At 49.1% G+C, this 16,396-nt stretch overlaps 1 protein-coding gene across 8 annotated transcripts in view; it reads left to right on the plus strand.

Moving 5' to 3' along the window:
• Positions 1-16,396, plus strand: part of TDRD12 (tudor domain containing 12) — a 122,161-nt gene that overhangs the window by 15,491 nt on the left and 90,274 nt on the right. For 6 of the 8 annotated variants that reach the window (XM_083145850.1, XM_083145855.1, XM_083145854.1 and 3 more), the window contains exons 3-4: positions 5,201-5,350; positions 16,097-16,233. In XM_083145850.1, coding sequence (XP_083001976.1) covers positions 5,201-5,350; positions 16,097-16,233 — 287 coding nt within the window. Of the gene's footprint in view, positions 1-5,200; positions 5,351-5,442; positions 6,194-6,238; positions 7,520-16,096; positions 16,234-16,396 lie in introns of those variants that run through there. The other 2 variants (XM_083145856.1, XM_083145858.1) reach the window with 2 other exon arrangements.

A 16,396-nucleotide genomic window follows, 5' to 3' on the forward strand; every position in this document is an offset into this window, starting at 1 on the left:
CAGGTGCAGTATTCCATGCTGTTCCCGGCAAGACTCAGGGTGGTGGCGGATGGTATCACCCACTTCTTCAATACTCCACAGGAGGCGGAGCAGTGGCTGGACCGCAGACCACGACACCCGAACTGACCAACACGCTTACTGTGAGCATAATTGATTTAGGGTCCCATAAGTGGGGCATCTGTGGTGATCAGATTGTTATTACTAAGTATAACCTTGCGTACTTAGCTCAGGATGTACTCTATTCTAAGGAGCTTGAAACATGTTAAGAAATTGTTATTTGTTTATAGGTGATCGCTGATACCTATATCTATACCCCCTAGTTAGTACAGTTAGCGTTTTGGTTGGGGAAATTTAGTGTTAACTGTTACTGGGATCCAAAGTATATCTAAGGTTAGGGAGGTATACAGGGAGGGTTAGGGAAATTGGGATGTTTATGTCTGTAATATTTCTAATGTTTTTTCTTTTCTTGCTTATTTTATTTTTTTCAAAAGTGATGATGTCCATGCGGCCAGGGTATTCTTGTTTGATTAGGTGTCTATACAGAGACCGCTCTACTCCTGGGGTAGGGGCGGGTGTCCGGGGGCCTCACGGGATTAGCCAACACACAGATGGGCCGTGGGTGAACCAGGTGTCTGATAAGTACCAGTCCCAGTCAGACCGCAACCGCTTACTTTGGCCAATGCGCTGACTACCTACCACCTTCCCGTGCGACGGGAGAACTCCTTCCTTCCTGTCTACTCTTCCCTTGACCTGTGCCTCCCCCTAATATAGCGGCGGGGCTCCGCACACTCGGCTGGAACGTAAGGGGTCTTAATGACAGGGTCAAACGGTCGCTTGTGCTTTCTGAGATTAAAAAACATGGGGCGGATATAGCCTGTTTATCGGAGACACACCTTATGGGCACTAAAACTATGTCACTTAAAAAACCCTGGGTGGGACATATGTTCCACTCCACTTTCTCTAGTAATGCCAGAGGAGTTACAATTCTAATTAAAAAATCAATTAACTTCCATCTCACTCACCATCAAATCGACCAATATGGCCGATACGTCTTCCTTAGGGCAACAGTTAACCATATCACCTTAAATATACTTGCAGTATACGTGCCCCCCCTTACAACAACGAGGTCCTTAAGAAGGTTGTGGCATTCCTTACCTCCTTTCCCCCGGCCCCCACGATATGTATAGGAGATTTTAACAATATTCTTGATAAAAACCTCGACAGATGGACGGCTGCGGGCCGCCCTCCCTCTCCCTCTACTCCCACACCATTTGCTAGATTAGTTAATGAACTTGACCTAGTTGACGCCTGGAGAAATAGAAACCCCATGCAAAGACAATTCTCATGTTTTTCTCCGGGTCATCAATCATTCTCTAGGATAGACCTGGTATTGGTGTCCCCGGACCTATTACCCAAAATTCTTATGGTGGAGTACCTCCGCAGGGGAATATCGGATCACTCCCCCCTATCCATCACGCTGGATATGCAACCCTCCCGTGGTGCTAGCACCTGGAGGCTCAATCCCTTCTGGCTCACACTATTAGCCGATGATGGTGGGCTAGTGGGGGAGTGGTCTGCGTTCCATGAGGACAATGCTTCTTGCCGGGACCCGACTATTAAACACGAAACATTTAAAACAGTCATCCGCGGTTCCCTCCTTAAAAGAATAGCCAATATCAAGAGGGCGGGTCGGGAGGAGGAGGCCAGGCTGGAGGAGGCGTGCTCGGTGAGCGAGGCCGCATACCTGGGTTCTGGTCTCCCCGAGGACGGATTGGGATGGGAGGTGGCGCGTAAAATGTGGACCGACTACCTATTAGATAAATCTAAACGTAAACTCCTTTTCTTGGCCCATGCTAAGTACTCCCAGTCTGATGTGGGAGGTAGCTATATGTCCTACCTCGCCCGAGACGTGAGATCTTCCTGCTCCGTTCAAAAAATATGCGACACGCAAGGCAGGGAACACTTCACAACACCAGAGATCGCGCAGGCCTTTTTGAATTTCTACTCCTCATTATACTCGTCCCGAGCGGCATACTCACCACACCAGCTAGAACAATTCCTTTCGGAGATTAACATACCCTCTTTGTCCCAACAGTCTACGGCTCTACTTGAGTCCGATATCACCCCCAGTGAGATTGAGGCTGCCATAGCCTCGTTTCCCAATAACAAAGCCCCTGGTAGTGATGGTATACCAATAGAGGTATATAAAAAACACAAGGAATATTTTATACCCTATCTTCTCCAGCTATATGATGATCTGAAACAAGGGGGCGCCCTACCCCCGTCTATGGCAGAGGCGATTATAGTTGTTATCCCCAAACCTGGTAAGGACCCCTCCCTCCCGGACTCTTACCGCCCCATATCACTTCTCACAACAGACGTGAAAATACTCGCCAAAATTCTAGCAACTAGACTCAACTCAGTGGTGACCACAGTGATAGATGAGGACCAATCTGGCTTCATGCCTGGCCGCTCGACCACCCGAAACCTTAGGAGACTTTACTGCCACATACAGGGGGGCGATGTAGATGAGTCGGGGGCAGTGGTGGTGTCTTTGGATGCTGCCAAGGCCTTCGACTCTGTGGAATGGGACTATCTATGGGGGGTCCTTCGTAGATTTGCTTTTGGCCCTAACTTCATACAATGGGTGCGCCTGCTTTACTCATCCCCGGTGGCTCGTATATCAGTCAATGGGTACGTGACGGAGTCATTCCCCCTTGGTAGGGGTACTAGACAGGGTTGCCCCCTGTCGCCTGCCCTTTTTGCCCTTGCTATCGAACCCATGGCCATCATGCTCCGCGACTCCCCAATTGTCAGGGGCATCCCTTTGGGAGGGCGTGAGGATGTTGTTTCATTATACGCCGATGACACCCTTCTCTTTCTAAGGGACGCAGGAGCCTCCTTTGGAGGGGATGCTGCAGATAATCCAGACCTTCGGGAACTTCTCGGGTCTCATGGTCAACTGGGAGAAGTCTAGCATCCTCCCCCTTTCGGGAGTAATACCAGAGAGGGTACCAACCACCTCTCCACTCCAGTGGGTTCTCAAGTTTAAGTACCTGGGGGTTTGGATCACCCCTAAAATCCCAGATTTTATAGGACTTAACATTAATATGGTTACTAAAGACCTCAAAGCTAAAATTCACCTATGGATAGTCATGGGCAGGATCAATCTCATCAAAATGTCTATTCTCCCTAAATACCTGTATTTACTCCAGCACTCCCCGATCTACATACCTAAACATGTATTTATGTCCATAAACACTCTCCTCTCCTCTTTTGTGTGGGCTAACAAGCCACCTAGGATTGCGTTTAAAACCCTTACTAAACCGCGGGTGGATGGGGGACTGGGACTACCTGATTTTCGACTCTACTACCTGGCAGCACAGCTTGCTCATATCTCGGACTGGATTATGGGAAGATCTGGCCCCACCTTTGAAGGATCGTATGCCGGGTGTGTGGGATCCCGCCTCCCCCCTCTCCAGTTCCTCCTCTCCTCCCCCCTCAGACCTTCCCTTCCCCCTCTCTTTAGGCAGGCGATGTTGGTTTGGCGACAGTCCCACAGGGTTTGCGGTTGGGGTGGAATCGACGGGGACACCCCCTTATGGTTTAATAAAACCTACCCGGAGTTTGAACAGCTCTCCTCAGACGGCTTTTGGTTAGGGGCGGGCCTAGTATCTGTGACCCAACTGTACACCTCGGGAGTAATTAAGACGTTCCAACAGATCGCAGAGGAATTGCAAATCCCTAATAGCTCCTTCTACCGCTATCTCCAACTTAGACATGCGGCTCGGGCCCAGTTTGGTGACTCCCCCCCACTTACTGCCGACTCCCCAGTGAAGACCCTCCTTAAGAGCTTAGCCACCACAAAACAGGTTTCCACTATCTACAAGAGCATTGTGGGTCGTGCTGACGCCGATAGTCTTACTCCCCTCAAAGACAAGTGGGAACTGACCATAGGCAGGCTGGATGCGGAACAATGGGCCGAGATTCTAGACTCAGTCAGACATGCCACCTCTTGTCTGAAATACCAACAAGTGGCATACTATGTATTGCACAGGGCTTATAAGTCCCCAGTCTCACTGATGCGAGCGGGATTGAGACCAGATGACAGGTGCCCCAGATGCGCATCACCTGGTGCAGACTTCTGGCATATGATGTGGTCCTGCCCACCGATTTACGATTCTGGGAGATGGTCTGGACTGATATACTTGTCACAGACCCCTCTCTTCCTCCCTTCGACCCTAAATACTGCATGTTCGCTCTGGGCTTACAAGAGTCTCGATCCCCTCCGGTGTATAAATATGTGCTATGCCTTACGGCCATTGCTAAGGTACTTATAGCTAGGAAATGGTTTGATGTAACATATCCAAATATACACAACTGGAGGGCACTTGTAAACGAGGTGGTGGGACATGAGAGGTTCACCTATAGATCACGCGGTTCGCTTGGACCTTACGCTATTAAATGGGGCAACTGGAATGCCTTTAGACTGGCCCTGGCCACTGACCCACAAGAGGGGCTACACGCCCAATAATTATGAACTGCTGGGGCCTCGTGGATGCCCGCTACCCCCCTCTCCCCTTACAATGTGTGGCGGTCTATTAATCTGTATCTCCATATCTCCTTGCTAAATACACGCACTCCAAACAAGAGGTGCTCGATGCTCATTTTTCGTGTAGATAATACGCCTTACTGAGACACCTGGGATTCGTTTCATTTCAATGTATACATGTACATCTAAGTCACTGCAATATATCATTGCTTATTTGTTCTTTCTATGTATTTCTTTTCTCTCTTCCTTTTTTTTTCTTTTTTTTTTGGTTGGGGGGTGGGAGGATGATACTCAACCAAGTGAGTATCGGGTTAAGTATAACTGTTTAATTGTTTGTTAAGTAAAATATCATATCCGAATGTTCTATATGTGTACCCATGTTGCCTGCAGAACAACTTTACCCACTTGGACCATCCTGTTTGATCTGGACATTACTTAATAACGGACAAAAACAATTGTGATTTCAAATGCTTTATTGTCCATGAACATACCATGTAATGCATTTCATCAAAACTATTTCTGTATACTTATTCAATGATTTGAAAAGTTGTACACTCATTTTCATGTGTTTCAATAAAAATCTACACAATTTAAAAAAAAAAAAAGGACAGGTACAGTGTCATTGTATAACGGTGGGTTTCTGTGCAGGTGACGGATCCCAGCTGCTTTTTCTGTGAGATACTGGAGCTGAATGACCGTAAGGAATATGAGCAGCTGTTTGAGAAGCTGAATCTGCTCTATGGTACAACGTACAGAGATGTAGAAGAACTGAAGCCGGCATCCTTAACCCTCGGGGCGGTAATTCCCATTCTTCTTACTTGTGTACAATAAGTGTGGGTTGTATTGCTTTATATGTAAAGTGACAGATGCATGATTACTTATTCATATAATCCAGGGCTCGACAAACCCCGGTCGCCAGGTCGCCATGGCGACCAGATTTTCCTGTCTGGCGACTTGATTCTGGCCTGCCACCTGCTGAGGAGATAGCATAGCACGCAGCGTGTGTCCCAGCTCCTGCCTAAGCCACCTCCTCACCATTCAGTATAGTGCATACAACGGAGGTCCGCGTCAGAGCTAAACATTGTATCCAGCATCATTGCCGGGGAGGAGGAGACTGTGGTCCGGGGGCAGCTGCTGAGTGACACCGCACACTCTCTTCCTGCTCTGCCGATGCAGTAATGTGTGGTGCTGCCGAGTGCCGATGCGTTCGTCATAGTATATGAGTGGCAGCGGCGCCGGCAGCGGAGGGGGACATGTAGAGGCATTGGAACAAGGGCAGCTCAGCCCCATACCCTAAAGATGACGGAGCGGCACCGCTGTGCACTGTGTGCAGGAGGAGTGATGTGCGGTTAGGTGAAAGACCGCACATAATCACATCCTCCGATCCATGCAGCACGGGCCCCAGGTCCATTTGTATAATGTATAGCGCCTTCTCCCCCTCTAGCTGTAATAATGCTGCTGAGGTATGCTAGGCTCCCTCTGCCCCATCGTAGCAAGGCCACCCCTGGGACCCCCGGCCTCCTCCTCCAATGGTGCTTACTTCTCCCCAGTAACTCAGTCACCAAGCCTGCTTATGAATGAACTCCACAAGGCAGGGATCCATCCGGTGTATAGAACAGATAAATTGTGACCCAGCAACAAGTGAGTTGGAAGGGGTTAAAGTGACAGTTTACACATAGAAGGGGGGGGGTTATAAAAGGGGTATCATTATGGGGGGTGAAGGGTTTACTGTTTTTATGGGAGGTAATGGTTTTATAGTGAGGAAGGTAATTATTGGGTCAATGATTAAATAAATTACTTGATATGTGAGAGGACATCCCACAGGAGGGAATCCCGACTTTCACCCTGCCCCCCCCCCCATCCTCCCCTCATCCTAACCCTACCCACCCCTTTTAAGTCAGGGTTGCCTACCTGCCCTCCCAGCCTCCCAGAATCTGGGCAGTCTCCTGCGACCCACTCAGCCCCCCCCCCCGGGGTCCGTCACTGTAGCCTTGCCCCCTACTGTGCAATGCCTGAAATACTGCCATTGCACAGGGGCATGGCACATGATCGTGTGTGCTAATGTTTTCTGCCCAATATTTACCACCCCATTTCTGTGCCCAGCATCTGTTCCCCTTTCTGCCCAGCATATGTTCCACCTCTCTTCCCAGCATCTGTCCCTTCTCTGCCCAGAATCTCTCCAACCTGTCCTTTCCCAGCACCTGCCCCCTCTCCCCACATCTGTCCCCCTTCTCTCTGCCCTGCCTCCTCCACTCTGATGAGCATTTGCCCCTTCTCTCTACCCAGCATCTGTCCACCTTGCCCAGCATCTGCCAACCCCCTCAACAGTGGTGATGCATTGTGAATCAGGGGCACTATGGAGGTTATTCTGGTTGATTTGTAAGGCGGCAGATTCGCAGCCTTGCAAGTCCACCAGATGCCGAATGTCGGTAGGCCCACCCCCATCGCACGCTGCGTATGGTCGCAGAGGCTGCGAATGGATGTTTAACATGAACATCCATTCGCAGGCTGCAGGGGAACACCCACATCAGTCGATGGTCACCGACTATCGAATCATGTGGAAGGTCCACACATATCTAAGGCCATTTTTGTTATTGCATTATTGTTATATGCACGTCCTGTTTAATACTGCTTTAAAGTACACCTTGTACAAGCTTTCAGTCACTTTTGGGCGATTTACTTTGTCTGGCTCCTAAACTTTTGTCCTGGCTCCTAGATTTTAGAAACATTTGTCAAGCCCTGATATAATCCAAGCCATTGGCGATGGGTATCGGTCTCTATGGTCAAATGCTAAATGGCATCACAGCAGTACATTCTCACACATACCATAGATATAGGGAGGTTCAACCAAGATTATAGGGCTACTAAATCTGCCTAGCATCAGCTGAGACTCCACAAGCTCCTCCCCCTAACAATCCTACAGGACAGGACACCACCACAACTAACATTCTCCATGTTCTCTAAAAGGTAAAGAACTCCCAACACATTAAAGAGGCAATACAGAGAGACACCTCCTGGTTATATCTCCTTCATGTTTATTAAATGTAAAACCTTCAGTCCTATTGAGGGGACTTTATATGGTGTAACTTGTACATATATTCAGATGTCGTAGGAGTAGTCAGCATTAAAACATTGGTTTCATTGAAATCGATCATATCAAAGCCTAATACATTTGGATTGAGAATGTTGGCATTAACCCTTCGAGTGCCAATGGAATATGTCAAAAATAGGTGTGGAAACCTTTTTTTATATTTAACCCGTTTGAGTGCCAGCGTTGCTGTGAGAGAACATCAAAAAAGCCACTAAAAGCTATCTCCAACTGTTCTTTTATCTAGTTGCGATATTTAACTAAGCTTCAATGAATTGACTTGGCGGTATTTGTATTTGTTTTTATTTATACTAAAGGAACAGTCGCTGTGAGCGGCGCTGGCATTTTTTACGGCCATTTTGAAGATTGCTCATAGCATTGTTGGCACTTAAACGGGTTAAAACAGTCAGTCAAGTTTTCCAATATGTAACAGTGATAATATAATAAGCAGCAATTTAAAAACATAAATGCAAAAAAAAATTAAAAAGGTTTTATTCTACCCACTGTTAAGCCACAGGGCTTAACAGTGGGTAGAGAGCGGAGAGCAACCAATTCCACCAAACATATAAACTTCTTGGCTGCTCCCAGTCATCCAGGCTCCTCCCCTCTACCCCGCCTCCAGGCCAAGCTACTTTCAGTTTTTTTAGTTGTGCTGGCAGGAGCCAACACGTAGTAGAGAGGGGATATCACCCGGACCCGGCAGCGGCACACCACTCACGGGCGTGTGACACCGTGGCTTGCCCTTGGCACATGGAGGACCGCAGCCGTCAGCAGGCACCGATTCACTGGTAACGCGCTCCCCGCTGGGAGCGTGCGGGACATGCACACGGTCATAGCGGCTGTAACAGCGGGCTGCACCAGCAAGTGGCCGCACTGGTCCGCCATCCGTCACGCTGGACCACTATGGAGCTGGTGTGTGTGGGCAGCAGCGCCGGTAAGTGGGGCTGTCCGGCTCATGCTGGAATTCAGTCATTTTGCCAGTGACAATGAGGTCAGAATCCCTGGGTCGGTTTCACCTCTTTACTGCCTAGCACTTGGGCAAGTCCCCCCTGTACCTCTCCTAAGGGGACACAGATTAGAGTTTTAATGCTCCAGTCAGCCATAGCGGCTTGAGGGAGCTCTGTGCCATTTTTATTTGCAATGCCTGCCTGTGTATGCTTGCTGTGTATGTGTATTGGTTTAACCCGATCCCTGCCTGTCCTATATTGTGTAGACTGTGTCAATTCACACTGCATGTTTATTGTAAGGAAATGTTTTCCAGGAGAAGCAGCATTAGTGACATTGGGGCTCCTGCATTAATGTATTGTACATCATGTAATGCAGGCCTATCCCCTATTGAATATATCCACTAGAGTTTATGCTGACTCTGTCACAGCACAGGCGCAGCAATACAGCCTCCTTTCAGGAGCTGGCTTGGGACAGGTTCCTGACTCAGGTTATGGCGCAGCTAGTGGCTAAGCTCTCATCTGCACCATACCTGTAGCCTGTGAGGCCGTCCGCGTCTGTCGTTAGCCCCCTAGGGAGGGCATTGAAACATCCATACATGGTAGGACTGTTAGTCGGGGGCTTCAGTCAAGGGGGCCCCTTCCATCAGGCCCCACCTCCATCAAATTGTTGATTCGGAGGGGGTGGATGTAGAGGGGCAACTGCTGGGGCTAGCGGCCTCGGTAACAGCCTGTACAGCGGCCCTAAACTAAGGTTCCCAGGCTCTACTTTTAATCGGCCTACACAGACCCTGCGGGTCCTCCCCAGGTCTAAAGGTGCCCATACACGTACCAATAACCCGGTACTTTTTGTGCTAAAATAGCATTGCATCCCATGCACAAGGCATGCACAACAATGCTATTTTAGCACAAAAAGTACCGGGTAATCAGTACGTGTATGGGCACCTTAAGAACTTGGAGGATGCCCTCTCCAGGGCCTGGGTTATGTCAAATTGGAGTTTACCCTTCCAAAACGATTTACCACTTTTGGCCTTCCCTCAGGAGGAAAAGGTCGGTGGGAAAACGGCCACCAGGGGGGAGCGTGCATGTCACTTAAGGTGCCCATACACGTTACAATTATTGTATACAATATTGTATACAATATCGCAACTCATCCGATCTCGGTTTTGCGATAAGATTAGATGAGATGAGATCTAGTACATAAAGTATGTGCAGCACATACTTTTTGTACTAGATCTCATCTAATCTGATGTCATCGCAAAACCGAGATGCGATGAGATGCGATATTGTATACAATATTGTATACAATAATTGTAACGTGTATGGGCACCTTAAGATGGTGCGATCCCTTTTTCTCCCTATTCCAAACGCATCCCTTAGGGGCTCAACTGGGTGGAAGTTGGTGAACTTCCCAAGGCTCATTTATACCAGGGTGGGGGCCTGGCCTACCCTGGCTTTGGCAGGAAAAATAGCCGTGGCCGGGGTGGAGTGCCCTACCGCCCTTGCCTACTATGCAGGGGTGTGGTGCATATGACTTGTTGCCTATTATTGGCATCACGCCGCACTCTATGTGGACACCGGGCCATGGCCCAGTGGATAAACATCTTGACTGTGGAGCTCAAGGCTGCAGGTTGGAGTCCAGAGGGGGAGTTTATTGGGGCTACCCTTAAGGTGGCTGCTTCTAAGATGGCTTCCTTGCTGTCCACCCCTATCCGTGTGGCCTTACAGTCCAGGGGAGGGGTGGGGAGTGTTCTTTTACAAGACCCTACCCCAGCCCGCAAAGTCCTACAGGGTCACGGGTAACTGTCCCTAGCTGACCAGGCGACCTGACTATAAGCAGAGGATAAGCTTCTCTGCATAATGGGGTAGCACTCCACCTGGGGGATCTTAGGGTGGGGGGTCATTTGCTATGGTTTTCACATGTAGGGCAGAACTCCACATCAGACGCATGGATTCGGGATGTGGTCTCACAAGGCTACTCCGTAACCTTTTGGCGTCATCCACCAAGCTCTTCTTTTCCACAAGTTCTCCAAAGAGCTTGGAAAGGTGCAGAGCTCTAGAGCAGGTCATCCAAAAGCTCCTGTCATCTGTGGTTATTGCTCCGGTACCTGTCCCTCAGCGAGGCACCAAGTGTTACACCTGCCCCCTCTTGGTCTGGAAGACCAACGAGTCATTCCATCCCCTGATCAATTGCACTAACTCGGAAAATTAATCCGAGTCCTAAAGTTCAAGATGGTGACTCTGCGAACAAGCATACTGGCCTGGCAACCACAGGTCTGCAGGGTGTCCCTGGACATCCAGGACGCGTACCTGCATTCCCCAATCAAGTTGAAACGTCGGCGGTTTCTGCAGTTTGCGCTGCAAGGCCGTCATTTGCCGTTTCAGCCACCGCTTTTCGTCCTTTCAACTGTAGATGTTTCCGCTGGTCATGACAGTCAGGGGATGCGGACTTCGCAATCACGGTGTCCGGATACTTCTGTATCTATACGAGCTGCTGATCTGGGCAAGTTCGCCTGAGGTCCGCCAAGGCCACGTGGTAGATGTTTTCTGCCGTGACGGCGGGACCTTAAATTGGTCCAGGCCCTTTATACCAGGGAATTGCCTTAGGCGCTAGAGATTATATAGGTGCAACTTGCCACCCTGCAGCCACCACGTAAGAGGATTGCCAGCCTCTAGAAACGACAAATACACAAACAAAGACGTGGGGCGCTCTTGGGTAATAGGATGAATAACAATTTATTAAAACACACAAATAACAATGTACAGTATTAAAAACACATTAGTTAACTGCAATAGAGAATGAATTCACTGAATTTTCGGCATATGTGAATCTTTTCCTTTATACCCTTTTAGGGTCAAGCATAAATATTTATGCAGGTAAATCAAGTTCAATCCCTTAATTGGGGCTGACAGTGTCCACTTTTTGTACTGAGACCATATGGAAATACAGATGGCTAGTGTGCACACTTTTAGTTTTGCATTATTGCGCTTGGCATAAATGGTATATACAGCCAAATTCGGAGCAAGGACTTCTGTTTTTAAGCTGTGAGAAACAGTGTCCGTCCTGTCTCCGTGTGAGCTCTTACCAGTGGGTATTGAAGGCCGTTCAGATTTTCACTCAGTGGAAGGAAATGCGCCGCAGCGCTCGCTCGCTCTCTCCGTTCCCCGCTTGGCTGTCTGGAAATGTACAGAGAATCAGCCGGCTTCAGTAGCCCTGCAGGAGCCGCCTCCTCATACAGCCTTCCCCGTTTGTAGTTCTCACACGGCGCTCTGCCACAGCATCCGTGGATGTGGGTCGACTTTGCGGCTGGAGGAGATGAAGTTTACTGGCTCTGTGTCTGGCGGGTGATATGTTACGGGGGGCGTCCTTCCAGAGGTCCTTCTTAGCTAACTAAATTTGCTCCGAATTTGGCTGTATATACCATTTATGCCAAGCGCTATAATGCAAAACTAAAAGTGTGCACACTAGCCATCTGTATTTCCATATGGTCTCAGTACAAAAAGTGGACACTGTCAGCCCCAATTAAGGGATTGAACTTGATTTACCTGCATAAATATTTATGCTTGACCCTAAAAGGGTATAAAGGAAAAGATTCACATATGCAGAAAATTCAGTGAATTAATTCTCTATTGCAGTGAACTGTTGTGTTTTTAATACTGTACATTTTGTGTTATTTGTATAGTTGTGTGTTTTAATAAATTGTTACAGTATTCATCCTGTTACCCAAGAGCGCCCCACGTCTTTGTTTGTGTATCCAGGCCCTTTATGCCTCCATTCAGACCATGACCCTCTGAGGGCCCTGTTGGATACAGAATACCCACATAGGTGCATCGCAGGACTTTCCGGTCCCACGTACAGCGCCTTTTCACCCTCGGGCGGATGTCACATGCCGGCATGTGGGTCCTGGGCTTGATGGTATCTGCCTTCGACTTGGCAGAGTTCAGTTCCACTCAAGTTCTCTTCAACGGGAGATCCTCAACTGGGGGTCAAGGTCTTATACTCCATAGTGGGGTTAGGCGACGTGCAGAGGAGTCCCCAATGTCGGTCACTGTCCTTGACCTGAGGGCGGCCCTGCACGGCATCTGTCTGGTGGAACCTTGGCTGTGGTGTAGTCGGACAGCGTTACACAGGGGGCTACCCAGTCGGACAGCCCTACCCAGGGGTCCTCAATTGAGAAGCGGACTTTCTCAGCCGTCAGCCTCTAATGATGGCCATCGGACAGTGCTACCCAGGGGTCCTCAATTGAGAAGCGGACTTTCTCAGCCGTCAGCCTCTAATGATGGCCATCGGACAGCGCTACCCAGGGGTCCTCAATTGAGAAGCGGACTTTCTCAGCCGTCAGCCTCTAATGATGGCCATCCGGGGTTATTCCGGATGCTGGTGCACCGTTGGGGTACAACCAGGGTGGACTTGATGGCATCACGCCTCTACCACCGGCTCACCCTGTACGGGTCCAGGTCTCACGAGCCAGGGGCCCAGGTGGCTCCGATCCTCTGATCTGTATACGTTATCAGTAGCCCGTCCGATCAGTCTCCGTCTATGTCCAGCCCTGCTCTTTCTCATAACAGTGACGGCTCGTGGTCTATTGGGCATATCCTCAGCAGCAACAGCAGCACACATCTGAGCAGGAGTTCCTTACTCCAGCTAAACATAGATTCATTATATTTGATCTATTCTGCTTATCTGCAGCATCTGGGTTTGAGTGGTCTGCTTTGATCTTTGTTAAAGGCCTAAGGCAGGGGTTCCCAATCTTTTTCTAATCACGGCACCCTAGAGAATCAGAATGTTTCCAAGGCACCCCTAGGCCCCAAAAAATATATAAATAAGTAGATTGTGTTTATATGTGCTTCTTAGGTTCAGTTATGTGGTAAAGGGCAGGATTTGCTTCTGATTGTACACATTTTATGATTGGCAGCCACCAGCACTGGTTTTGTCCAGAAATAATTGATCATAAATAATTTGAATTGGTCCTGGACGACCAACCCGAGGCACCCCTGCAAGTGTCACGCGGCACCCCAGGGAGCCTAGGCACACAGTTTGGAAACCACTGGCCTAAAGCTTAAACTCAAAGGTCATTTAAACCTTGCTTCGATCATCTTTGAGTACTTGCCGTTTCTCAATTCCAGCATTTATGGCTGGGCTGGGATTCTGTCATTCTTGCAGAAGGGTTTGGAGGCCGGTTTGCGCTTGTCTTTGAAAGTACAAGTTTAGCCTCTATCCTTCCTGTTTGGTATCCTTGCAGGATGTCCGCATTTCCAGACGGGGTGTTCTGCGTCTCCAGCTTTCCTAGGTTCCCACGGTTTCTCCGTGGGATCTTTAACTGGTCCTTAGGGCTCTTCAGCGTGCCCCATTTAAATGGACCTTGGTTTGCTTACCTAGAAAGCAGTTTTCCTATTAGCTATTGCTTCGGTACGGGGAGTGTCTGACCTGTCGGCTATATCCTGTCTGTCACCTTTCCTAGTCTTACATCCTGACTGGGTAGTTCTTCGATCTGTTCTTCACACTTCCCAAGGTGGTGGTTACATTTCTGTCATCCAGGAGATTGCCGGATGCCTCTCCTGGTCCGTCTTGCCTAGCTGTGGGCCGTGGTGGCGCATCTATGCCCTTCGCACTAAGGCTCTTCGGTAGTCGGATTATCTTGTTGTCCTTTTGTGGTTTTCAAATACGAGGTTGGCCTGCAGTTAAGCAGTTATTTGTCCATTAGCTATGATCTGTCATCAAGTGGGTGTACTTGGGTGCCTCCCTCCCGGTTCTTCCGGGGGTCTGGGCTTGGTACTTGTGGATTATCACGGCTCCCATCGCATGCCCTATATAGAATGGCATGCGATGCGATTTTTGCCGGTTTTTGACAAAATCGAATGCCATCGATTTTTAACAGAAAAGTATCCAAATGTATTGAAATTAGTATGAAACATGTTCAATGGCCCCCAAATGGCATTTTTGAGGCTACCACCCCCACTATCAACGCGAACCCGAAGCGTGGCGAGCGCAGCGGTACGCATCCTACGACCTTTTCATACCCCCACTATCCACGTCGGCGTGGAGTTGAGAATAGAAAGTGTGGCGAGCGCAGCGAGCCACCGAGCCCGAAGTGTGGCACGCGGACACCTGTGAAGCCCGCGAGGGGACACGTATACCTGTGAAGGTATCTGCGTCCCCTCGCGGGGCTCGCTGCGCTCACCACGCTTCGGCCTCGGTGGCTCACTGCGCTCGCCACACTTTCTATTCTCAACTCCACGCCGACGTGGATAAGTGGGGGTATGAAAAGGTCATAGGATGCGTACCGCCGCCCCTCGCGGGCTCGCTGCGCTCGCCACGCTTCGGGTTTGCTTTGATAGTGGGGGTGGTACAGCCTCAAAAATGCCATTTGGGGGCCATTGAACATGTTTCATACTAATTTCAATACATTTGGATGCTTTTCTGTTAAAAATCGGGGACGCGGACACCTGTGAAGCCCGCGAGGAGACACGTATACCTGTGAAGGTATCTGCGGGGCTCGCTGCGCTCGAAACGCTTCGGGCTCGGTGGCTCGCTGCGCTCGCCACACTTTCTATTCTCAACTCCACGCCGACGTGGATAGTGGGGGTATGAAAAGGTCGTAGGACGCGTACCGCCGCCCCTCGCGGGCTCGCTGCGATCGCCATGCTTCGGGTTCGCGTTGATAGTGGGGGTGGTACAGCCTCAAAAAATGCCATTTGGGGGCCATTGAACATGTTTCATACTAATTTCAATACATTTGGATGCTTTTCTGTTAAATCTCATGCGATGCGATTTTTTTCATGTACGATGCCCATCGTGGGAGCCGTGATAGTCCACAAGTACCCTGGGCTCATTCCACGAGGACTGTAGGTGCGCCTTAGGCTGTTAGGGGTGGTGCAACATTTACAGGGTGATGACTTGGTCATCCGCCAATACTTTCTTACACTTCTATGCGTTTGACATGTTTGCCTCCCAGGACTCAGCATTTGGCCAGAGTGTACTGGCCGCGGCACAGGCACATCCCCACCCTTAGGTGGCTGCTTTAAGACGTCCCACTGTTAAGCCTGTGGCCCCTGACATCTCCCGAAGAATAAAATGATTTATGTCTTACCTGTTAAATCTCTTTTTTCGGGGGCCACGGGGATCCCTCCCTGCTGTGCCTGCTTCATTGGTGTTGAAGTTCATAGTTCCTTGGTTGAGTGAACTCCGTTTAATAGTTCCTCTGTTGAGGGTACTCGTACATGTTACAGTTTTTCTGTTGAGGAACCACACACACACACACACACATATATATGTTGGCATGTGTTTCTGTATGGGTTCCTCTTCCTTCTATCTTGTCTCCTGCCTGGCTTGGTTAAAAACTGAAAGCAGCTTGGCCTGGAGGCGGGGTAGAGGAGGGGAGGAACCTGGCTGACCTGGGAGCAGCCAAGAAGTTTAACTTTTCTGGTGCTGGAATTGGTCGCTCTCCGCTCTCTATCCTCGAAGAAAGTACCGAATAACACGTGTGTGTGTGTGTGTGTGTTTGCTTCCAGCTCTGTGTAGTGTTCTGTGAAGAAATGAAGAGCTGGTGCCGGGCGATCCTGGAATCCTCCGCTTGTAGCGCAGAGTTTGAGATGGTGGAATGTTTTCTGCTGGATTACGCTGTGTCCCTTCCCATTAAAAAGCGCAAGTAAGAGGCCTTTCTTACCTTATTATCTTACTATGAGCCCATTGCCCTGTAATGTCATATGCTTGTGCAAGATTATTTTATTAAATATTTGCGTATTTTTACCTGAAATATATAGGAAGTGTGTGTAAATGTTTATTCTGAGGCAATTCGTAAGAGCATCTTT

The sequence above is a fragment of the Crinia signifera genome, chromosome 6 (assembly GCF_055691185.1).
Source record: "Crinia signifera chromosome 6, ASM5569118v1, whole genome shotgun sequence".
Lineage (NCBI taxonomy): Eukaryota > Metazoa > Chordata > Amphibia > Anura > Myobatrachidae > Crinia > Crinia signifera.